This window comes from Penicillium subrubescens, assembly GCF_028828155.1.
Source record: "Penicillium subrubescens strain IBT 31985 chromosome Unknown utg000002l_segment0_segment0, whole genome shotgun sequence".
Lineage (NCBI taxonomy): Eukaryota > Fungi > Ascomycota > Eurotiomycetes > Eurotiales > Aspergillaceae > Penicillium > Penicillium subrubescens.
Window position 1 is genome coordinate 2,443,299 of NW_026643152.1, and position 23,994 is coordinate 2,467,292.

The 23,994-nt window shown below is 51.2% G+C and overlaps 9 protein-coding genes across 9 annotated transcripts; 5 read left to right on the forward strand and 4 right to left on the reverse strand.

Moving 5' to 3' along the window:
• Nucleotides 1-220: 220 nt before the first annotated feature.
• Nucleotides 221-1,027, reverse strand: N7473_002263 (uncharacterized protein; the record flags this gene model as incomplete). The annotated part of the gene is made up of 1 exon (XM_057148203.1): nt 221-1,027. The coding sequence occupies one exon, from the start codon at nt 1,025-1,027 to the stop codon at nt 221-223; it is 807 nt and encodes a 268-aa protein (XP_057011857.1).
• Nucleotides 1,028-2,336: 1,309 nt separating this feature from the next.
• On the reverse strand, nt 2,337-3,815 carry trr1 (thioredoxin-disulfide reductase TRR1; the record flags this gene model as incomplete). The annotated part of the gene is made up of 3 exons (XM_057148204.1): nt 2,337-2,437; nt 2,500-3,399; nt 3,485-3,815. The coding sequence occupies 3 exons, from the start codon at nt 3,813-3,815 to the stop codon at nt 2,337-2,339; spliced, it is 1,332 nt and encodes a 443-aa protein (XP_057011858.1).
• A 557-nt stretch (nt 3,816-4,372) lies between these two features.
• On the reverse strand, nt 4,373-8,717 carry N7473_002265 (uncharacterized protein; the record flags this gene model as incomplete). Its single annotated transcript, XM_057148205.1, has 5 exons — nt 4,373-5,507; nt 5,565-5,767; nt 5,825-5,950; nt 6,009-7,282; nt 7,352-8,717. 5 exons carry the CDS (start codon nt 8,715-8,717, stop codon nt 4,373-4,375), a joined length of 4,104 nt encoding a protein of 1,367 aa, XP_057011859.1.
• Nucleotides 8,718-10,543: 1,826 nt separating this feature from the next.
• Nucleotides 10,544-13,120, forward strand: kexB (kexin kexB; the record flags this gene model as incomplete). The annotated part of the gene is made up of 2 exons (XM_057148206.1): nt 10,544-12,294; nt 12,361-13,120. 2 exons carry the CDS (start codon nt 10,544-10,546, stop codon nt 13,118-13,120), a joined length of 2,511 nt encoding a protein of 836 aa, XP_057011860.1.
• A 546-nt stretch (nt 13,121-13,666) lies between these two features.
• On the forward strand, nt 13,667-15,628 carry N7473_002267 (sorting nexin-4). Its single transcript, XM_057148207.1, has 2 exons — nt 13,667-14,182; nt 14,308-15,628. The coding sequence occupies exons 1-2, from the start codon at nt 13,889-13,891 to the stop codon at nt 15,496-15,498; spliced, it is 1,485 nt and encodes a 494-aa protein (XP_057011861.1). The 5' UTR covers nt 13,667-13,888; the 3' UTR covers nt 15,499-15,628.
• Nucleotides 15,629-16,387: 759 nt separating this feature from the next.
• N7473_002268 (uncharacterized protein) lies at nt 16,388-17,886 on the reverse strand (the record flags this gene model as incomplete). The annotated part of the gene is made up of 2 exons (XM_057148208.1): nt 16,388-17,094; nt 17,148-17,886. The coding sequence occupies 2 exons, from the start codon at nt 17,884-17,886 to the stop codon at nt 16,388-16,390; spliced, it is 1,446 nt and encodes a 481-aa protein (XP_057011862.1).
• A 1,186-nt stretch (nt 17,887-19,072) lies between these two features.
• On the forward strand, nt 19,073-20,428 carry N7473_002269 (uncharacterized protein; the record flags this gene model as incomplete). Its single annotated transcript, XM_057148209.1, has 1 exon — nt 19,073-20,428. The coding sequence occupies one exon, from the start codon at nt 19,073-19,075 to the stop codon at nt 20,426-20,428; it is 1,356 nt and encodes a 451-aa protein (XP_057011863.1).
• A 711-nt stretch (nt 20,429-21,139) lies between these two features.
• Nucleotides 21,140-22,138, forward strand: N7473_002270 (uncharacterized protein; the record flags this gene model as incomplete). The annotated part of the gene is made up of 1 exon (XM_057148210.1): nt 21,140-22,138. The coding sequence occupies one exon, from the start codon at nt 21,140-21,142 to the stop codon at nt 22,136-22,138; it is 999 nt and encodes a 332-aa protein (XP_057011864.1).
• A 214-nt stretch (nt 22,139-22,352) lies between these two features.
• N7473_002271 (putative ubiquinone biosynthesis monooxgenase (Coq6)) lies at nt 22,353-23,965 on the forward strand (the record flags this gene model as incomplete). Its single annotated transcript, XM_057148211.1, has 3 exons — nt 22,353-22,537; nt 22,607-23,586; nt 23,618-23,965. The coding sequence occupies exons 1-3, from the start codon at nt 22,366-22,368 to the stop codon at nt 23,963-23,965; spliced, it is 1,500 nt and encodes a 499-aa protein (XP_057011865.1). The 5' UTR covers nt 22,353-22,365.
• Between the last annotated feature and the right edge of the window lie 29 nt (nt 23,966-23,994).

Below are 23,994 nucleotides of genomic sequence, written 5' to 3' on the forward strand. Positions count from 1 at the left end.
GGGCATCTGAATGCAAGTTCAAGATGATGTTTTCTCATTATGTCGGACAGTAAAGAAGTTACAACAACTCGGGTATTTCTTATCATCTCAGAGTGTCGAAGAAGCCCAGCCGTAAACGCTGACACCAAATCCAACATCTGATATTCCTGGTTCTGGTGGACATAACCTCCATGGAGAATTTCATACCCAGTATTCAAATTCATCTTCACAATGTCACTGCCTACGCGGCTGCTCTTGCCTGTGTTTCCATCGGCAAGCCGAGCCAAGCGCCCGCCAGCACAACCCAAAGGGCCCCAACGAACCAAACAGGGGCCCCGCCAGATACGGTAGTACTCTCAAACGTAGTAACAACATGCGCAATCAGCCCAGATAAACCCCAAAAGAAGCTCGTGACGCCGAGGCTGAAGCCTCGCGTTGGAGTTGGAACAATCTCCACAGTATAGAGTGTAAGTGTCGCAAGACCAGTATATTGTAAGAAGCTCAATATGCACTCAAAAGCCAGGGCGGAACCATGCGATCCAGAAGTTGTAGAGACCAGCATGAACAGTCCTGTCAAAACGGCAATTCCAGCGCCTGTACGTTTCCGGCCAACACCCTTCACCTCGACCAGGAATGAGGCCACGATTGGACCCGGAATCGCGCAGAGAGCGGAGTATAAATAGCGACTGTATAGGTAGCTTCTCGTCACGGTAATTGCATTGACTTTGCTAACGCCATGCACAGCCCGATAATTACTGATGTAGGTTTGATATAGGATAAAGGTGAGACCCATAGCAATCCAGAGAAGGACAAGACTGACGATCCCAATATTTCCCGAAGAGGCGAACAGGGACTGAAGTCGGGACTTGGAGTCCAATTGCTCTTCTTGTGCATCAATCGTGGAATCAATTCGCGCAAAGGAAGCTTCGGTCAACCAGGTCTGTCGCTTGTTGTAGAGGGCGATGTCCTTAACCAGCTGTGTCGCTTCCGCATCGCGACGACGGGCAAGGAGAAACTTGGGAGTCTCGTAAAATTGTCCACTATTCATAAACTCCTGGACCACCTAATGCAAGGACAAAACAGTGTGGCATAGAATCGTGGTTGACTTCTGGGCTTGGAGTGGAAAGCTTATTCCCTGGCTCTTATCACAACTTCCTACATTGCATCCTCTTCATGGGACATCTTATTATCCAGTATAAATCCGAACCTATCATGCAAAACTCGGACGATCTGTCTAGATTGGGATTAGCTTAGTAGAAACTAGTATGAGCGGACATGACTTCAGCTCGCCCGCCCTCTGGATTGACTAAAAGGCCACGCGGCACACTAACTAATTCACAAGCGAGTAGTTGACTCTCTCGGCCAAAGGCATCTGAATATAAACGACCAGATCAAATATCGCCTGCACCGTCCGCGGACATTCTATTGCTATCTCTCGGTCCAACTCGACCTCCATCTCCGTGGAGGATGTTACTCCCGAAATGGAGCAGAAGTAATCATGTGCAAGCGTGCATTCAACGAAGGTATCAAATCTGGGGAGTATAAGGAAGAGAAATAGCTAGTGAGATAATGTTTGTGATATTCCCAAACAAGAAATGCTTTCCCTTATCAACCCGATTCAACCCATTTCGAACCTTTCATCCAATCCTCAACTAATCCAGCCGTATGCCCGAGGAAAGATAGTGCGGATCTGTCAATGCAATCAGCTTGTAGGATGCTATAGACGTGGAAAGCTGTATGTCGTACCAATTGCTCATGGGAGAAAGGCGACGGCCCTGGGGATTTCTCCTAAAAATCAGATGTTTGTAATTTGCTCTCATGGTAGGATACTAAGGACTTGAGAAGATAGATGACCCTTTTTATAGATGAACAGGCATGGCCCTATTACCGTCACCATTCGTGCTGTTTACTACTACTACTAGCGCCTCTGCATCTTCGGGTCAGATCTATTTTCTACACAACAATCACAAAGCACTCGAAGTATACGGGGATATCATCTATTTCTATCTCTATCGGTAACGATCAATCCCAAGCAAACAAGCCCGAACCCAATCTACCGAACAGAAGAACGATGGACCAAGAAATCCCGGACCAAAAAGTAAAAACAAAAAGAAACAAGTAGATATAAAAAATGGGAAAGAAATCCGTCAACCATGAGAGGAAAAAGGAAAAAAGGAGGTATGCATTGGGGAATTCGAGAACATTTCAGATCGCAGAACACAGACAAGTCTAGAAATGTGCATGCACGCAAGCAATTCTAAACGCTATGCGCCATAAATGATCGGGATCATGAGAGGAGGGAAGAGAGGGGGGAGGAGTGGCGTGGGCGTGTATATATTTTGGGGTGAATGGGATGTTTAGAGGACGGGGGCGGCCTTGGCACCGTTGACCTTCTGGGTGGAGGGCTCGACCTCGGAGAGGAACTTCTCGGCCTCGAGGGCAGCGACACAGCCGGAGCCTGTATGATATGAATTAGGTGGATTGTCCTTGAATTACAATGGGAGAATGAATTAAACTTACCAGCACTGGTGATAGCCTGGCGGTAGCGCTTGTCCTGGACGTCACCGCAAGCGAAGACACCCTCGACACTGGTGAAGCTGGTGCCGGGCTGGGTAACAATGTAGCCATCCTCATCGAGCTTGAGCTGGCCCTTGACCAGGGCGTTGGCAGGGTCGTGGCCAACAGCGTAGAAGAGACCGTTAGCCTCAACGATCTCCTCCTGGTCGTTGGTGGTGCTCTTCACGCGGAGGTGGGTCATCAGGCCGTTAGGCTTGCTGTCACCAATGACCTCGGTGGCGACAGTGTTGAAGCGAACAGTGCACTTGGGGTGGTTGAGCAGACGATCAGCCATAACCTTGGAGGCACGCAGCTTGTCACGGCGGACCAGCACGGTGACGTGGCTACCGTACTTGGCCAGGAACATGGCCTCCTCGGCGGCAGAGTCACCACCACCAATGACGTACAGGGGCTTGTTGCGGAAGATGGGCACAGCACCGTCGCAGACAGCGCAGGCACTGATACCGTTTTGCCAGAACTTCTCCTCGCCGGGCAGGTTCAGGCGACGGGCATTGGCACCGGTAGCGATGATAACGGCGTCTGCGGTATGAGCAGGCTCGTTGTCGGGACCATCGTTCCACTCGGTCCACATCTTGAAGGGCCGCTGTGACAGATCCAACTTGGAGATGGTCTCGGTGATGATCTTGGTACCGAAGCGCTCGGACTGAGCGCGCATCTTGTCCATCAGCTCGGCACCGCCGACACCGTCGGGAAAGCCGGGGAAGTTCTCGACATCAGTAGTGGTGGTGAGCTGGCCACCGGCGGCGGTGCCATTAGCGAGCATACCCTCGTACAGGACGGGCTCAAGTTCAGCGCGCGAAAGATAAATAGCGGCAGTATGGGCGCCAGGGCCCGAACCGATAACTGTGAAGAGAAAAAAAATGCCCCGATTAGCACAACCATACTTCTTTGTCCGTTCCGATCAATTTCCGCTACAACACTTACTGACTACTTTGGAGTGCACCATTCTGGCGGGATTGAGAGAATTGACGCGCGCGGGCGTCGATAACGGCTGCTTGAGGACGGAGGCCGGAGGGGGAGATTGTTGGTGGAGAGTAGTTGAGGCCGCGGCGGCAGTGAACCCAAGAGACCGGAGGGCGGAAGGAAAACGGCGGAGCGTGGAGGAAAACAGCTTGAAGGTTGTTGTCGGGAGAAGAGGAGAGGGGGTTAAAATGTCGGAGACCGTAATTTTTAATCGGGTCTGGTGGGGTCTTGATGATGAGATCAGAACGATCAGAACAGTTCTGCGTCCTTCCGCCAAAATGGTCCAAATTAATCATTTGCCCGCGTCGAGGCCCCTCGCTTTCTAAGCATACTGGCACGTGACAAGGTCTCGACCGGGTGGCAACGACAGTATCAAAGAGGATCAAAGGGGTATCAGATCACACAATTCCTCATGATTCCGTCCTCCCGAGGTACCCGAATGTTTAGAGCTTAGCTAGAACTGATCCGATTGATAAGAAAACATCCAGCACCACTAGGTCTAGCCCATCATCCATGAACTTCTTGTACATCTCGTCCCTAAGCAGAGATTATCTAAGCAGACTGTTATCGTCTTATCTTATCGTCGGGATTGACTCGGCCAGAATCACGCCATTTTCCCGTTTCCCGAAAGGCGGTCAAGCCAGAGTACATCCAGAGTGTGGTGGTGATAGTACAAAACAGGCTCATGTCAGATGCTCATTAGATTAACCGCAAGAGGAGGAAAATGTGTGAAAAATGTCCAGATTGAATTATCCATATCAAAACATCATGAACCCCCACAGGGAAAAACAAGCAAATACCCCCATTGAAACATTAGCGTAAATCGTCATAATATACATCAAATCAAATCAAATCACCGCAAACCAAACCACTTCTTCTTCGGTGGACTAGGCTCCTCCTCTTCATCCTCGTCATCATCCTCAGAAGACTCATCAGCCGGCTCGGGATGCACTCGTCGAGGAACGGCTCCATTTTCCTCCCCCTCCTCATCGCTTCCAGGGTATTTGTCATAGTGCGGGTGTGTAGCAGCGGCATTCGCGCGGGTATTATTGATAGTGTCATGGTCTTCGTAATCATCAACGTCCTCTTCATCTTCATATTCAGCGCCGTGAGGATCCTCAGCGTTCTTCTTGCGGCGCGGCATGCGCAGCCATTTGCGCCATCCTTTAACCACGGGCGTGGGCTCGGGGTCGTATTCTGTGCCATTGTAGCGGAGTGCCGGCACGAGGAGCTTGTAGGGTACGGTGATGCCGGCGGGGTCGTGGGGGCTGATCTCCAGGTTCAAGGTGATGGCTAGGCCTCCTTCAAGATCGACGAGAGCTCCGGCTCCGTCGTCACCTTGTTTGGCGGCTTTCTTGGCAGCCTTGAGGCTGAGGTTGGTTGGCCGGCGGTGGAATTGGCCTGGTCGAGGTTCTTGTGGGTTGCTTGGGAAGTAGCTGTCTGCGCTTTCGTTGGGTCGTGAGAGAGGTGCGTCAACGCTGGCTCGGCGAGCAGATACTCCTGCCTCGCGGCCGATGCTCATGGTTCGGGTGGGTGGTCCGCCTCGTGTAGACAGTCGACGTAAAAGGCCGCCAGGCTTGCTGCCGGGACCTTTGTCACCACGTCCCAGCGATAGGGTGCGCTGAAGTTTGCCGGGGCGAGGCTCGGGGGTTGGTGTCATCTCGGACTCGGGTGTACCAGGGGGCGTAGAGCCGGGACGGTATTCCCGGATAGAGCACCAGTTGCGCCTGGGGAGGAGACGCTTATTGTTTCGGGGCTTGCCATCAACATCTTGTGTGAAGATGGGGATGACATCTTCGTCGGTGTTTGAGTCCATGTGGTGGACTGTGTTGCGCTTGTTAAGCATGTCCGAGATTATTTCGGTCTCGGGCACGTTGGCAATAGCAGAGGAGATCACATTAGGCATGTATCGGTAATCTCGATCTTTGGCTATATCCAACTTGGGATTGGAATAGAATTGTCCAATGGCAGCCAAATGAACATCACCACTAAAAACCTGATTAGTATATAGTTCCAACCAGCAATGAACATGTTTAGTTGCTCACCTGAGAATCGTGACTCGGACAGATTTCTCCGCCGCGAGATCTTGCAAGTCCTCGACGAGCCAGGTCCGTTCAGCCTTGAGGTGTTTTCCGGACCAGTGATCATCAAAAACCTCGACATTACCACCAGAGCGGTTAACAAGACCACCAATCATCCCAGCTTTTCCAATGGACTTGCGGCTGTTCATATAGTTCTTGAGCATGGCCTTTGGGGGGTTCTGGGTTAGCTTTGGATAGGGAGATGAGTCCAGCGGGCTACGTACCACGCGAGGGTAGGCAATGGGTACGCTCGAAAGAACGATCAAATGCTTGGTTTTTCCTTTGACGATTTCACGATGGCATCTATCCCAAATCAATTCACCGGTTTCTGGGCTAATGACCTCGTTGGTCTGTATGAAAGAATTAGCAGGTTAATTGTGGGGCGTCAAGATCAGCCGGAAATCTTACCTGTCGTTCAGTTCGGCAGTCCAGGCCCAAGAAGACCACATCGCTACCTAGTGACATGAACAAATTGCGACTCCGCTGGTCAATGTATGGGCCTGGTCTGGCACCAAGGATCCAGCTAGGTTCGTCCATCTCTGTTTCGTCCGGCACGCTGTGGTGCTGGAACAGGAGATAATACTTGAACGCGATCTTGCCCAGGCCGGAGATAACAGCACTTCGCATGAACTCTTCAGGGTAGGAACCGAACCCTTCAAAGATTTCATGGTCATTCCAGATGTTCACCATTGGAATTTGGGAGTTAGCCAGGGAAAACAGTCCCTGGGAGAACCATGAAGCGTAGCGTTCAAGGTAAAACTTCTCGAGTTGCGCGCGGAACTCGGGAGTGAGTGGGCAACCATAGCGATCTCCCGCATTCTTGATCTTGATCCAATCCTGAAACAAAGCAAGATCTGTGATCACGCCGTCATTGAAAATCTGATCACCTCCTCCGATCATCACATGGAAAGGCTGAGTCTGATGTTCATTAAGAATATCTCTCCAGAGTGGATCGGGTCCGCACATAGGGTTGGGGTCAACGTTGGGGCCGAATCCATTACCACTGTGGAACATGATGTTCATAGGCTTGCCCATAGCTGGGACCCAGAAGCCCAAGGCGGGTCCTTGGTTGATGCGGTATGCAATTCGCTGCTGCGTTGCACTGAGTTCGATTTCGATACTGAATCTCCAGAATGTGACATCTCTGGCAGCATCCGCGTAGAGACGCACGCCGGGGATATCCCGGTGCAGTTCCGCAGTCTCACCGTCGACAGGGTGGATTCTGTTGGAAGGGATCGGTTGCTTGGATCCCTCTGAGCTGTATTCAATCATGCTGGGAGATAACTCATAGATCCCATCATCATTTTCCACACCGGACAGGTCAACCTCTTCTTCGAGGTGGTCCACTGGCTTGACATACAAAGGACGCCCATCTCGGCCAACCTTCATAAGACCTGCAGTAGGGTCCACATATTCAGGTGCCAGGGCTCCGTTCTCACCACTAACTTCTGCGGGTGGTGGGGGTAGGAGATCCATCGGTTGTGAGAAGAGTCTCAGGATTGGCGGAACCTCGTAAGAAGAGCGAGAATCCTTCGTGACTATCATGATAGACCCTCTCCAGAACTCTTTCTCAATAGGCCCACTGGCTCCATCAATACTCTCTTTTCTCATACCAGTGTATCGAAGGAGAGGTCCGCATCTCAGGAACAACTTGGGCTGGAAATTCTTGTTGCCAGTGACTCCTATACAAAGTTAGATCTCTATCCTGGCCTGACTTCGCCCTTTCTCAATGGATGTTTGGTACCACTTACCTGTCACTTTCTGTGCGGCGGTCTGATAATTCTTGGGGAGAGCCCTACTCTTCCTTCGATCGCCCGAGGCGCCTCCTTCCCACCACGCCTTGCTTCGATCGATATCCAAATGTTGAAAGTCAAAGTCAGCAGCTCCAAGGTGAGCAACAGGAGCATTCCTCCACTCAAAAATGGGTGGAGGCGTGGGTGGTGGCACATCGAATGATACCGTTTGACGTGGTTTTGACCTTGGCAGCGATGCACCAGATAGGGACTTCAGTGCAGGAGGGGTGTCTAGTCTTTCTGCGCTAGTGACCGCAGCAACAGATTGTACCGGTCTCGTCGGTCCTTGCTGGGATAATGAGCGAGTGTGCATAAGTTTCTCGCCTGGTCCTTCCTTTGCTCCATGTTCGCGCACTGTGACTGATCTCCGAGGGACACTGCCCATCTTTACCGGCGGGGCTCTGACATTTTCAGCACCGGCAAATTCTGCTTCTTCGGGTTGTCGGATGGCTGGGTACTGGGGGTTCATCGAGACAGCTCTGTTGTGACGCACAGCGGTGCCTACGGGTGGCCGGGCTGCTGCTCGAGCGGTTTCCACCACAATTTCATTCTGCTTCACTGCCCTGGTGGAGGCAGGAGTCCCACGATCTGCCGAGTGTGCAGCTGAGTGTGCACTCTGCTTTGAATTCGGTCGAGGAGCGCTGGCAGTGCCTGCTGCTGCTGCTGCTGCTGCCGCCGCAGCTTCGGCCTGCTCCTTTTCGATCTTCTGTCGAGCAAGACGTTCCCGCAGTCGCATTTCTGCTTCTTGTACTCGGGCTCGCTTCTCTTCCTTGCTGATCCCATTGAGGGTGACCTCGAGTTTCTGTAATGGCGAACGATCCGAGGCCCAGTCTCGTTTAGTACTCGCGCCGCTTGTCGAGCGCATAGTGTTCGATCGACTGGGTTGAGATGATACACTCGGAGCAGCAGGAGCCTCGGGAGGATGCCGCGCAACTTCATTTCCCGCCAAGGCGGCACCCGGGCCATGAAGATAGCCTGCAGGCGGAAGGCCGCGAGGAGTGGTGGATTCTTCGTCCAACCCTGGAGGAGCCACTGGCGCTGGTTTGCGTGTGGTATAGTTCAGATTGGCTGCGGCTCTGGCCGAGAATGAGCGGCTCGGCGGCCCTGACGCCCTGGAGCCTGAAGAGGCTTTAGGCGCAGGCTGTGAATAGGAACCCTCTCCCGCCGAGGGCGCATAGCCTGGTTCTTCCTCATAGCTGGCGACACTTGGAACAGTTGTGCTATGTCTGCGAGTCTCCGTAGCTCTGCGTGCTCCCTTCACAATCTGTGGGTCAGAGCTACCATTCGCCAGATCGGGCGATCCGCGCATTGCGGTAGTCGCCATCGTCAGCCGTTCTGCGCTGATTTACGTGGAAGAACAGCGCAAATGAAAGGACTCTCGTCTTATTGAATTGAATTGAAGAGATACCCGTCGTCTGGCCCTGAGCTGAAGTGATTCTAAGTCAATGATTGCTCATGAGGACATTTTTGAGACCTAGCTCAATTAAATGCCGAGCGGATGGGGGCTCAACGTACCAGGCTTCGTTTATCTTCTCGAAATCACAGTCCGTTTGTGTCTGATGCCTGACGCGGGCTCACCACATCCTCGCCTGAATTGAATCAGGTTGCGCCAGGCTGTTAGGTACTTGTTTGGGCGGGCTGACGGCGGTGACAGGGTAGAGCGTGGCACGAAGTTTGCTGGAGGTATTCGATCGAAATGCTCAAGAATGTTGGCAGTTCGCAAATCTGAGATCAGAGAACAAGAGGGGAGGTAGGAATGGAATGGAAGAGGAGAAAATTCGGTGGAGGCAGCAGGGCAGGATGAGCTTGCGCCGCCCTGGTCTATACTTCGCCATTATCCTGGTGGCTGGTATTTTCCCACCCCAGCCTTCGCGCGGGGCGGGGGGATTCATTGGCCAATAATTCCCCCCTCGTGGGTGACAGATACTTGATTAGAATTACCTACAGTCTTCCTTGATTCCAATCTATTTAGCAGGATTTTCAATTTTTTTTGTAGTTTAGAGGTGCTTGTTACTGCATGATTGACTAGGTACTCCGTACAAGTACGGAGTATAGAGTGGGGTTCAACCCCGTGCTTCGTTTATGGTTAAATGTGTGACCGGTTCACTGGCTCAGTAACTCTCTCCTACATACATGTTAGAAAACAATAGCACTGTCTCTTGTGTTGAATTGTTGAACACTATTGCTGTTAGGTATTGGTAGTGTAATCGTTCTTGCTAGTAGATCCATGCACGCATGAGGTTAAATGCCTGATTCAGTCGGTCGACTTCGGACAGATATACAAGCATCGTCAGGCGATCACCTACAGCTATTCACATTGAGCTAGAATGAACATGCGCTCGTATAACCCTTGAAGTTAACTAATCTAGGAAAGGGTAAGTATATTCTAGATTAATCAAATTGATCCTCGCTAGCCGACCCGTCTCTCTTTCATATGCAAGGAATCTAAGGAACTACAAGACAGGTATAGGGTACCTGGTGCAGTGTCGGACTCAATTCCATTTCTTTGTCCAGTTTCTGGCGTGCAAATAATTCAGTGGAGAAATAGGATAAGAATGAATACGTTTACTCTGCATTTTTGAGATGTTTTCTTTGATGAAAGTAGTAAAATTATAAAATATGGTGGTGCCTAGTCCTCCATACAGATAGAATGTCTCCATAGTAGAGGTACATCCAAAACGGCCCGTCTTTAGCATGTACGTAAGCCTCAGCCATTGAACCAACACCCGTAGTCCTTAGATTGCAGAAGAAACCGTGGTCTTTCATGAAAGAAAATAGTATCAGTAGGGGCCAAAAAGGAGCACTGCCTGTACAGCCCATACTTGATTGACAGCCCAGACCCATTCACCTCCGCCACAAACCCCCAAACTGGAGTGGGTTTACCAGCTGAATTCGGTACTCAATAAGGTCCCGTGTTATTCTGGCTCCCCCCGACGATCCTCCTATTCTACAATCTCTCTTTCTCTCGCCACCTTTCCTTTCCCCATTATTACCCTCGACCCGGAAATTTAACCCTTTCGGCTCCTCCTTGTTGCTACGAAATCAAGGTCTGGCACCTTTCATGGCAGCAGCGCCCTTTACCATCCGTTTCCTACCCTAGAGCAAGCGCGCTATCTTGCCTCGAACCGCCGACCGACGACCCTATCCACCATGCGTGTCGCCGGCGGCATTGCTGTCGCCCTCAGCTTGGTAGGTGCAGCCTCCGCAGCCCTCCACCCTCGCTCCCAAGAATCTCGCGACTACTTCGCCCTTCACCTCGACGATTCGACTCCTCCGGCCGACGTTGCACGAACGCTAGGTGCCCGACATGAAGGTCAGATCGGAGAGCTCGCAGGCCATCACACCTTTTCGCTGCCCCGAGACCAGAGCTCAGATTTCAATGCTGTGTTGGATACCTTGAAATCGAAGCGAAAGCTCCGTCGCCGGTCGGGCGAGGGCGTCGCATCTCGGAGTGGAGATCCGCTGGAGGGAATTCTTTGGTCACAGAAGCTGGAGCCACCTAGGCAAAGGTTGCAGAAGCGGGCGCCCCCCGTTTCTTCAAAGCATTTGACTGAGAGGTTTCACCCGAAGACGGATCGAAGGGCGCAGGAGGAACAGAGCCAGCTGATGTCAACTTTGGGAATCACCGATCCGATCTTCAAAGACCAATGGCATCTATATAACGCCTTGCAGCCGGGTCACGATCTCAATGTGACCGGTGTCTGGCTGGAGGGAATCACTGGTCATGGCGTGGCGACGGCTGTGGTTGACGATGGATTGGATATGTACAGCAACGACTTGAAACCGAATTACTTCGCCGCGGGCTCTTGGGATTTCAACGAACATGGACCCGAGCCTCGACCTCTCTTGTACGATGATAAGCACGGTACTCGGTGCTCGGGCGAAATTGCAGCGGCCAAGAATGATGTGTGTGGTGTGGGTGTTGCTTATGACAGCAAGGTGTCAGGTATTCGAATTCTGTCCAAGGCGATTGACGACGTCGACGAAGCAGCTGCGATCAACTTTGCGTTCCAAGACAATGATATCTACTCCTGCTCGTGGGGTCCTCCTGATGATGGTGCGACCATGGATGCACCGGGCTTGTTGATCAAGCGGGCGATGGTCAACGGTGTGCAGCAGGGACGAGGTGGAAAGGGCTCGATCTTCGTGTTTGCCGCAGGCAACGGCGCTCTATTTGGAGACAACTGCAACTTTGACGGGTATACCAACAGTATTTACAGTGTCACCGTCGGGGCTATTGACCGACAGGGAAACCACCCGACTTACTCAGAGTCCTGCTCCGCACAGTTGGTTGTCGCATACAGCAGTGGTTCTGGGGATGCAATCCACACGACTGACGTGGGCACGAACAACTGCTATACCCAGCACGGTGGCACCTCGGCGGCCGGTCCGCTCGCCGCCGGTTCGATTGCTCTTGCGCTTAGCACTCGGCCCGAACTCACCTGGCGCGACATTCAATATTTGATGATTGAAACGGCGGTGCCGGTCAATGAGAACGATGGGAGCTGGATGGATCTTCCCTCTGGCAAGAAGTTCAGCCACGACTGGGGTTACGGCAAGGTAGATACGTATGCGTTGGTTCACAAGGCTCAGAGTTGGGATCTGGTGAAGCCTCAGGCCTGGTTCCATTCACCCTGGTTGCGAGTGCACAACAACATTCCCCAGGGCGCTCAGGGTCTTTTGAGCCGGTATGTGGTGAAGGATGACCAGATGCAGGGTGCCAATTTCGCCAAGCTAGAGCATGTTACGGTCACGATGAATATCAACCACACCCGCCGTGGCGATCTCAGTGTGGAGTTGCGTAGTCCGAAGGGCATTGTCAGCCATTTGAGTGTTGCTCGCGAGAGCGACGACGAAAAAGCTGGCTATGTTGATTGGACTTTTATGTCCGTCGCTCACTGGTAAGTGTCTTAAACCTGCTTTAAACTGCATCATGTTGGGACTTTCTGTAGCTGACCTCCCACTAGGGGCGAATCTCCCGTTGGAGAGTGGACTGTGATTGTCAAGGACACTGAGGTGAACGAATTCACCGGCGAGTTCATTGACTGGAGACTTAACCTCTGGGGTGAATCAATTGATGGAACCAAGCAACCCCTCCACCCACTTCCCGAGGAGAACGATGATGATCACCCCTATGAGGAAGCGCATGTAGCCACAACCACCGTTGAGGCTGTGCCGACAAAGACCGCCACCCCTACCAACCCTGACGACCACCACGACCGACCAGTTAACCAGAAGCCCGGTGACTCGTCCGCCACCGGATTGCCCACTGAAGAATTGGAATCCACTGTCACCAGTGCTCCCTCCAGCGCCGCTTCTCCTTCGTCCACCTCCGCTTCGGACCACCTGTCCAGCTACCTCCCCTCATTCGGGGCTTCGAAACGCACTCAAGTCTGGATCTATGCCTCTTTGGCGATGATCATCGTCTTCTTCATCGGTCTGGGTGTCTACTTCCAGCTCCAGCGACTGAAGCGCCGCCGCACCAACCCCAATGACGATTATGAGTTCGAGATGATCGAGGATGAAGATGAGATGCACCCCATGACTGGTGCAACTGGTCGAACTCAGCGTCGTGGCGGCGAATTGTACAATGCATTTGCTGGGGAAAGTGACGAGGAGATCTTCAGTGACGATGAAGGGCCGTATCGGGATCGCCTGGGCAACATTCCTGAGAAGGATGGTGAGGCTGACTCCCCGAATGATCGCCTTTTGTCTGAAAAGAGGTGATTCATGTTATAACAATTTTGTGTGCTTTTCTCTTCTTGCATTGGGTGCGGTTGTTATCATATGTGCTACTATACTGGGGTTCCATCAGTATGATGAGACCCCGACAAATGTTCAAAATCATCTTTGCATTCATGAGTTGAACGATAGACTAAAAAATGATACCTAAGCTATCAAGGAAGGAGATTTAAAGGGCCTTTATAAAAACCTTTCAAAGAACAGGAAGTGGAAGCATATCTGTTGTGCGCTTTCTCTGTTTTCTAGACTCTGTACCTGTTTTGGGCCAGGATTTGCATTTGCGCATAAGAAGGGCCAGGCCGCCAAAAGTTCTTGTAAATAATCTATTACCTCTTTTGATGAGAGATGTCAAGTCATTCCGAGCATCCATAATTCCATTACATTTCCCAAGAAATAATTGCATTCCCCGAGACAGAGGCTATGCTCCTCTCTCTAACCATGAGATCAATAGGAAAGCGGCCTCCGCCCACGGGCGATAAAAAGCGATGACGACGGTGCCGCCTTCTGGGGGGAACTCCGCCTTTGGGGAAAGGACGATCATCTGAATCCCACTGGCCCAGCTCCTCTCAGCTTCTCAACTTCCTCCCGCCTCAGCCTCCCCCATTTTAGCCATTCTCACCATTTTTCATCTTCCATATTTGTCGCACAAGAATCCTTGGTATTCGAGTATCGCTCGGGCCCCCACGACTGTGTTAACAACGAGCTCCGATTCCGCCGGGAGACCACGGTTGAGACCGACCACCCCTCCCCGCCATGGATGAACACGACGACTTCGATAGCGTCTCCTGGAGGAATGACCCAGAGAGTGATGCTTCTCGACCGACCACCTCGGGCACAGATGCTGAGGAGGCCCATAAATATGATCACGATACCAATGGCAAGCGGAGGATGAGCTCCGCGCATGAGGAACCTCAGGCCGGCCCGTTAGCCGATGCTGTAGACTTGGCTGGTATCGGTGACGGTGTTCTAGAATGCCGTGTCGATTCACCCCTCAAGGAGAATGACGGCACAAAAGACGCATATATCTCCTACCTGGTTACCACGAATGTGAGCGGCCCCGGTTATCTTTGGAGCTTCCCGGGTGAAGCTTATGGCTGCCTGCTGTGGCCACGGGAGCTTTCAGCATCTACTGCCATGTCAAAGACCATATCGCTGACACACAGATTATCTAGACCGACTTCAAATCGTTCCAGAAACCCGAATTCAGCGTGCGACGACGATTCACCGACTTCTATTTCCTGTACAAGACGCTCTACCGCGAATACCCAGCATGCGCGGTACCGCCCCTTCCCGAAAAGCACAAGATGGAGTACGTACGAGGAGACCGATTCGGACCAGAGTTTACCACCCGGCGATCATGGTCGCTGCATCGGTTTTTGAAGCGGCTGACGCTTCATCCGGTTCTCCGCCGTGCACCGCTCCTGATCATCTTCTTGGAATCGCCGGACTGGAATGCACATGTGCGGTTACACTCGAATCGAGGAGCGACAACTACCTCATCTGAGAATGCGGGAACTGGAATCTTTGATAATTTCACAGATACCTTTGTCAACGCCTTCACCAAAGTACACAAGCCTGACCGTCGGTTTATCGAGGTGAAAGAGAAGGCGGATAAACTGGACGAGGATTTATCGCATGTCGAGAAGACCGTAGCGCGGGTCGCGCGACGGGAGGCGGATCTGGAGGCGGATTATACAGACTTGGCTACACAGTTCCGCAAGCTTGTTCCCCTGGAGCCGGCGGTCGAGATGCCATTGCAGGTGTTCGCAGCCTCCGTGGAGGAAACTGCACGCGGGATGCATGATTTGAAAGACCATACGGACCAGAACTACCTCGGCTCACTGCGCGACATGGAGGCATACATCCTTTCCGTAAAGGCGCTGTTGAAGACCCGAGAACAGAAACAACTCGACTTTGAGGCTTTGGTCGATTACCGGAACAAGGCTGTCGCTGAGCGCGACTCGCTCGCTGCCAACCCAGCCGCATATTATGCCTCCAACCCGCTTACCTCCTCTCCAGCCTCCTTCATCCGCTCCAAGATGGAGGATATGCGCGGCGTTGACCACGAACAGTCCCGTCGTGAGCGCGTCCGCAAGCTTGAGCTACGGATCGATGAACTCACCCGCGAGGTCGACTCCGCCAAAACTACCTCGGAGATGTTCGACGAGGAGGTCGTCCGCGAAGTAGCAGACTTTGAACGCATCAAGGCGGTCGAGTTCCGTGATTCTCTTGGCGCCCTTGCCGAGTCCCACATCGACTTCTACCAGGGCGTCCTGTCGACCTGGGAGCGATTCATTGCAGAAATGGAGGGTGATGCTGAGGGTGGCCTTGAGGCTGACTCTCACGCTGCTGAGTCGCGGTAGACTAGAGGTACCATGCACTCTGGGTGGAGGAGAGATATGGGAGGAATTGTCTATGGGTCTGGTATAGCTGTTCATGAGCCGATTTTTCTTGCCTAGCTTGTTTCTACCTTTTCATACCCGTAATACCATCACGTTTTGTCTCTGCTATAGTGTCACTCTCTCTGTAATACCTGATATGGGTCAATAGACAAGTTTCAACCAAGAAGGGAGCTGTCATGCCATCCTGAGGGATGACCAAGGGAAATAATTTCTTAGATCTGGCTGGGAGGCAATCAGAGGGTATGACCATGTTTTAGGTCAAGCAATCAACTCTTCCCCCCCCCCCTCCGATGGCCTAGTTGGTATCCACCATAAATTGGTGAGCCATTGGTGTGCCCTGGAGGAGTGGGCAGTGGGCAAACAAAGAAGAAAAAAAGTACTGGGCCAGTGTTGACGCTTCGAGCTCCACTGACGGCCGGGCACACCACTAGGCGGGGGAGTTCTTATTTTTGGAGATTTTTTAGTAATAATATTTTTCAGATGATAATACTAATCTGAAACTATTCTACTATATTAATTTTAAATCTTTATTAGCATTTTCAACGGTGTTCGAGGGTGTAAAGGGCTGTATCAGGTGGCACTGGGGACTGGCGATGTTCTTCGGTGTCCGTGGATGGCGACGCACTAACAGGGCGAAGTATATAGGGAACTGCAAGGTTGGGGGTTCGATTCATTGAAGTAGCGTTTTTCCTTTTTGTTCAAAATCTTTAGAGAGGTTTTGCTTGTAGCATGATAGTGATCGAGAACAGAGCTTTCATGGATATGGCATGCCTATGGTAGGTGAATCGGCCCTCTCTTTAAGAGGGAATTGAATATCCTTGGAGAGCTACTCTTCTTTCTTTACTACTCCTCACCTTGCCGGGTTTGGTAGGATGTTTGAATATCGGGCTATATTTGTCTTTGAGCGGCCTTTCAACTCGTCCCAGGGAGTCGGTTGGAACTCTGATGCTAGTTGCTGATGCGTCACCCCGGATTCTTGGGACGAGGTACGGTGCTTGCCATCCTGATTCTGATGCGTCGGATCCAAAGAGAGTATCAATCGATCGAGATCAGTAGACAGACACTCTCTAAGACGTAGTAAAGCAACAGCGCTCTCGGTTGGAGGTAACAGCGTAAACCACGCCATCGGTGCATCCGTCTCCTCTCGAAATTTCTGAAGCTGGGAAGCGTGTATCATAAACTCCATGAACTTTTCTGGGTTCTCTGCGAATTCTTTATCGCCTTGTTTCGCCAGCCACCCTCTGAGATCTAATGGTGTCGTGTCGAACTTGGACCAATGTTCAAACCATCGCTGCTTTTGACTTGTAGAGAGTGTTATACGGTACGGATCGATGAATAAAGACTCCCCGAGACGGATGAGCGTCATGGCTCTCTCTGCGTGAGAAATCACTCTGAACCACGATAATATTGCTTTCGCCTCGTCTCGGAATTCTTCGCATTCGATGGCTCTGATCATATCTGCCATGTGCCCGTCGCTGGCATCTTCTTCTGGTTGACTCGCAGAGCTCTCTAGTAAGCCCCCATTGTATTCCTCTAATGCGGTATATTGTTCAAATTCTGGATACTTCCGTTAGTCGTTGGCAGTATGTTTAGAACATCGGGAGATATACGTCGCTCCAAACGGAGTAATGAACAATCTCTTTCCTCGAGAGATAGCGCTGTGAACCATCTCACAACAGCAACCATTTCTTCATGAAATTCTTCATCTGTGGAAGCTTTGGTTGTATCTGCCACGCGACTAGATCTGTTTTCACTCCCTTGTTGACTGGGATTTTGAATTGTCGTGGTCACTGAATTCCACTCTTCCTCTGATTCATCATCATAGGGTAATTTTTCAGGTTCATCTTGGATTTTTTGGCCACGAGCTGTCGCTTCCTTTGCTCTCCGTTTTGCTCGCAAACGAAATGTGGAAAGCTCATACTTTGATTCGGTGACAGTCATATCCTCCAAGCTGGTGATGACAGAGTTCAAACTCAGAGTATCGGAATCCTCGTCATTCTCGCTCATGAATCCCTTAATGGCCCGCTGATCTTGAAGCTCATTACCAGCGACGCTGACTTGCGTGATAGTCTCCGCCTTTGAAGTAGCAGCATCCGATAATTCTGGGTAATCGACTCCACACACTTCCGAGAGCCATTCCAAAGCTCTAGTGTCGTCGATCCTTCGAATACCCGAGGTCATGATTTCTTGCTGATGCTGAATGGTATGAGCGTGTAGATTCTTGGTGATCTCTTGCAAGCTATCAATATAAGCCTTTGCGTCGAATATACGCGTTTCAAACTTCTTCCGATCACGAATAACCCAGTGCGTCTTCTTTCGAAGCGAAGATTTCGCACGATCGCCCGGCATCGACTTGACCGAGAAATTGTTAAGAGACGCGCTCAACTGCTGAATAACGCTTTTAGACCCATCGAGCCCAAGCTGAGATGAGATGCATTGACCCCGGCACAGCCATATCGACCTTGCATTTTCTCAGAGTCATCAAAGATGGCTAGGATCAGAGTCATGGTTTCGTATACTAGATCAGAATAAGCGCAGAGGTCGATTGGTCTTTGTTTCGTCGTTGTATCAGCTGCCAAGGATTTGTCCCCAGGTGTAAAGACGACAATTTTTCGATTCTGAGCTTCAATGATAGTTTTTGGAGATCTGTGCCTTGGGTCTGGAGGGTGTGGATCACGTCAAATGACTCGATACACAGCTTGAATAGACCCGCGAGTGTGAGCGCGCTTGCTATGGTTCCCACTATTTCTGCCATGGCAGATGCCTCGAGCTCCTTTAGTTCTTTTATGGAGACATATACTGTGCAAGTATATTACCCAATTCTCTCGACTGGAAATCAGTTTATATCCCCGTCTTAAGCGCCCCAACCCCGCCTTTCAGCCTCAAAGCCATCTGACCTATCATGCTGACGCCCCGCCGGTCCAATAGCATGAACCAGCGAAGCAAAGCTGCTCAATGACATGCTGTTTTTCTTCAAAGCGCAAGATGCAGCGAAATTGGTCAAGGAGCCCATAGACCTTGAAATTTCTTGACCTTGATATTAATTGGCAGGATGCATGTTTCCTTTCACCGCACCTCAGACCTCATGTTGAACTTCCCAGTGGACTATGTAAACAATAGTTTGAATCCGAGAATGCCATTGAGAATCGAACAAAAAGCCTGGTACCTAAGGCCCTAATATAGGCCCTTGTTTCTTATCTATAAGGACAGCGGGAAAATAGAGCGGGAGAGAGCAAACAAGACAAATAGGGGGAACAGGGGGAAGAGCGCTCGGCTGGTTCAGCGGGATGTTAGCGTGCAGTGGGTTCTTCATGTCTCTTATCCCCCCAAATGCAATGTATTCATGATAAGAGTGCAAAGTTGATCTTCAGCCTTGATTCTTGTTCTGCTCCTGGAGGCACTGGAGGTAATATTTCATCTTGTCTCCCCTCCTTCATTATTATTAAAGTTCTGTCACCCCACTCTCCCCCGGCGCCAACCAGAAACAATCAAAGTTTCCTGGAACACCACTTCATACACTCCGACAACTGTCACCATGTCTTCATATAGCATTCTCATCGACAAGGGGAACTTTTTGGTCGATCCCGGCCACATGGGACGGATTGAGGGGCCGACCCTGCGGAAAATGTTCTTGCCAAGGATCACGCGCGAAGGGCAGAAGGCAATATCACAAAACAGCCACTTCGTGCGTTGTCAATTGAAGCACTACGGAGTGGAATTTGAAGAGAAAGAATTCTCCGGCAATGGGACTGCATTGCTGAAGAAAGCTCTTCAAGCTGGAAAATGCGACCAGGTCCCTGACCCGATCCGCCAATTGGAGAGGCAGATGTACACGAAGTTCATCAACGAACGTACTCATGATGAGCTAGTCGACTATCCTGATTGGGCCATGAATAAATACTTCCTGTCTTTCGGGTATCCCGACCACACGAAAACCACCACTGTTGTGGGTCTAGTCGTGGGTCAAACGGATACCTTCTTTTCCGCGAGCGAACATACAAGCGATATACGGCTTTGGAAAATTAGCGACGCTGCCAGCAAAATCCCGAAACTGCACTACGAAAAGGCCATGGGAGCCGAGACCCGGGCGATCTACCTGGGATGGGATGCAGCAGCTGTGGAGAAGGCAGCATCGGAACATGTAGCCAGTCAGTGGAAAGCTCCACTGGATGATTTCGACGAGAGCGACGAAGACGACAAGCGCGAGCGAGCTCGAAAGAAGCTACACACAGACTACCTCAACGCTATTGCCCAATCCAAGAGCCAAAACAAGGCCGTGAGGGGCCCCTCTCCTATTGGTAGCTATATCGTTGACAGCCAATATTACAAGAAGCAATGGAGGAGTGGTGCAGACGACCTTCGCCTCGACATCCACAAAACCGACACGCCTGGTGTTTTCCAAGCAAATTTCGAATTCGGGGTCCACGAGGGCATCATGATGATCGGTGTGCAGAAAGACGTCCTTGAGGAGCATTGTCTCGAAGCTGACCGTCAGACTGTATTCTCGGACGATGAAGAAGAATACGACTCTGAATCGGAGGGGAGAACTCTCGCATCAGGCTCCAAAAGAAAAGCCTCAGGAACCCCAGGGACCAAAAAAGCCAAGAAACAGCAGTCAGAATCAACCAATTCGCTTAAATACCAGCTGAAGATGCGATGTCGGGAGACAGGGGAGGGTGAGATCCAAGCCGCTACCACAGACGGCAGTCTCGAATTTGATAATGAAACTTTAGTCCGTTTTGTTGGAGAAGCAACTATACCTTTGTGGAGCAACGAGAAATTCTCATTTACTGCATGCAAAATTTCCAATAGGCCTTCTCCAGCCGAGAAAGATTGGGGTCACTACTCGGAGAGACGACACGATTATGAATGGGCTAGAAGATGGTACTAGAATGACTCTCCACAAAAGATTGTATGAGTTTGAGAATATGTTAGCTAAAATTGAGAACAGAGTATTCCATTGAAGTGTAAAATCGACTTCATCGTTAGCCCAGTCCAAAGTTAGCCCTCGTAGCCTCATGCTCAAGCAGTGGACTTCATATACCCTCCAAATGGTAATATTGACAAACTGAAGAAGCAATTGAAGACCCGGAGAATGGTCTAATATGGGTCACCCTACTGTCGACAATTTCCACGTAAGGTTCATTTCATCATCCATACGAAGGTTTCCTTCCCCCTCTATTTCGTCCACCCACCATCCTTCCGTCCTCCAAAATACAACTTCATGAACTATCAACAACCCGCAATTTTTGGGCGCATTAAGCCCCATGAATACAAGTTTGTCTCCAGCCATGGGCGCTTCATGGTTGAGCCCGGTCACTTAGAGCGAATCGAAGAATCCGACCTTGAAAGGATGTTCCTGCCAACGCTCACACGTGAAGGGAAGAAAAGCATTAAACAACCGCCATTTCATTCGTTGTCAACTGGTGCAATATGGCATAAAATTTGACGAAAAGGAGTTCACTGGCAATGGAACTCTGCTTCTGAAGAAAGCTATCCAAGATGGGTCCCTACGCGTATCCTTGAACTGCAGGAGCGGTCACATGCAGAATTTCTCAACGAATTCCCTCTTCATGAGCTCTCTTACAATCCAGAATGGGCTATGGAAAAGTACTTCTTGACCTCTGGTCGCCCTGACCGCACGAAGACTACTACTGTCGGCGGTATACCCTTGCCTCTGGACAGTCGATATCGCTCGCAGAACCTGATTAAAGCTGCCAGCAAGGTTCCGGGGCTGCACCATCAGAAGGCTGTTGGGCCTCAGACTCAGATGATCTTTATGGGATGGGATGATAAAGCTGTGGACGAGGCAGCTAAGGGGCATCCGGCTAAGGATGCAAAGCCAATTCAGGAGAAGGCCATGGAGCGCGAGCGAGCACGAGAGAAACGGCAGGAAGACCGAGACAAAATGCATACAGAATATCTCAAGACGTTCGCTCGACGAACGTACAAAACCAGATCGATGATCAATGCCTCCCCCGCCGGTAACTATATCGTTGATAGCATTACCTTTGAGGACCACGTCAGAGATGGGAAACCGTATGATCTTACTCTCGACATCCACCCGACCGACACACCCGGGATCTTCCAGGTCGACTTTGATTTCGAGCACCTGGAGGGTATTATGTTGATCTGCGCGGACGAGGAAGCCCTCAGAGAATATTGCTTCGACAGAGCGGAGTGGAGTGACTCTCAAGACGAAGACGAAGATGATATCGAGCCTAGCGATTCGGATGAGGAAGCGTCCAAGCGTGTATCTAAGAGAAAGTTATCTGGATCCAAATTCTCGACGATGTTAAAGAAACGCAAGGGAGAGGAACCCCCATCTCGCGAGTATTTCCTGAAACTGAGGTGTCTGGAACAGGAGGGTCAGATTTACTGGGAGCCTGAAGACGGCTTAATTGAATTTGACGACACAAATTTGGCGAGCTTCGAGGGAGAGGCTGACTTCCCCTGTTTTGGCAATGGTGTATTGTTTTATGCACGCGAGATTTCCGATAAGCCATGTCCATCAGGGGAGGAATGGGCTAATTACTCGGAGAGACAATCTGGGTATGCACGGGTTAGAAGATGGCGTGAGAACTGTGATGTACCAGCTTGACAAGATTATAACTTTCTGTGCTGCTTAAGGAGAAATTCTTTTGAATCAGCCTTGTAGCATCAAAATGCAAGAAGTTAGATCCACACCTTGTCTACGGCATGATAAGATCATAAGATCCTGCCTAAAACGGAAGGAGGGCTGTTTGTCTTGTTTGCACCATACATCTTCGGTGCAGAGCGGTTCGTGATCATTCGACTTTAAGCGCAAATCCAATCGTTTAAAACACAATGCGTCCGATTTCGCGAGCCGCTTTGCGATCATACGTCTGTCCGTCATGCCGACATGGCATTGGCGCTGGTCGACGACGGTTCGGTACCAAGATCGACCAGACTCCCGACATCTACGATGTGGTCTGCGTCGGAGGTGGCCCAGCGGGCCTAGGTCTTCTGGCTGCCCTTCGTGAGTTATAGCATCAAGCATCACCAAAACTGGAACTATAGAATGTGTACTAATGTTTTACCATTACAGGAGCTTCTCCCGTCACATCGAAGCTTAAGGTCGCCCTCATCGAAAGCCAGGATCTCAACAAGGCGCGGGCCTGGAATATGGACTCGACGCAGTTCTCCAACCGGGTCAGCAGCTTGACGCCCTCATCTAAGGAGTTCTTGCAGAAAATTGGTGCATGGGAGCACTTGGATACGGAACGTGTGCAGGATTACCAGGAGATGCAGGTGTGGGATGGCGAGAGTGGATCCCGAATATCGTTCGACTGGTCAATGGATACGCCTGCATTCGAGGATATGCGCACTGTGGCGACGATGACAGAGAATGCAAACCTGGTGCGCGGACTTTTGGGGAGAATCGCCGCATCTGGGGATGAGAATCTGAAGCTCTTCTCGAATACCACTGTTGCTGGTATTGAGAATGGAACGGATCTTCAAACCGAGGGTCCGGACTTGTCCGCTTGGCCTGTTCTCTCCATCAAGCCAACAGGAGCCACCGCAGAGACCCAGCCGTCCTCTCGAATCGCCGCGAGACTTTTGGTCGGCGCGGATGGTATCAACAGCCCTGTCCGCTCTTTTGCGGACATCACCACTCACGGCTGGGACTACAACCGACACGGCATCGTGGCTACTCTCTCCCTCGCTGACCCCATTACTCCTCCATTCCCTGCCTACATGCGCACAGCTTACCAGCGCTTCCTCCCCGCGCTTGGCGGTCCAATTGCTCTACTCCCTCTACCCAACAACCACGCCACACTTGTCTGGTCCACGACCCCCGAGAACGCCGCACACCTCAAATCCCTCCCCCACACCGGCCTTCCTGGCTATGGTCAACGCGGCATTCCGCCTGTCCATGACCGATCTCACTTACATGATGGGCATGACCGAATCATCATCAGAATCTACCTCCCACGAGGACGAGCTCTCCTGGCGCATTCAACACACCCCCCTCCCCGCACAAATCCCACCCATGGCGACAGGCGTGCAAACAGGAACCGTTGCATCGTTCCCGCTCCGCTTCCGCCACGCAGCGCAGTATATCTCTCCGCGCGTCGCCCTCGTCGGCGACGCCGCGCACGTCATACACCCGCTTGCTGGCCAAGGCCTAAACTTGGGTCTTGCAGACGTTGCTGCGCTCTCACGGACGATCGAGTACGCGGTATCCCACGGTATGGATATCGGCGATCTGTTGACACTAGAGCGGTACTCGTCGGAGCGGTACCTGCCCAATGCTAAGATCGGGGGTGCTTGCGATCTGCTGCATAAGATGTATAATATCCCCGGCCAGGGTCCCGTCACCTGGGCACGCAGCCTGGGTCTGGATGTGATTGATAAGTTGCCGTTTGTCAAGTCGTTTTTGATGAAGAATGCAGAGGGGTATTAGCTGTGAGCAAAGACGATGTCGGTCTTTTT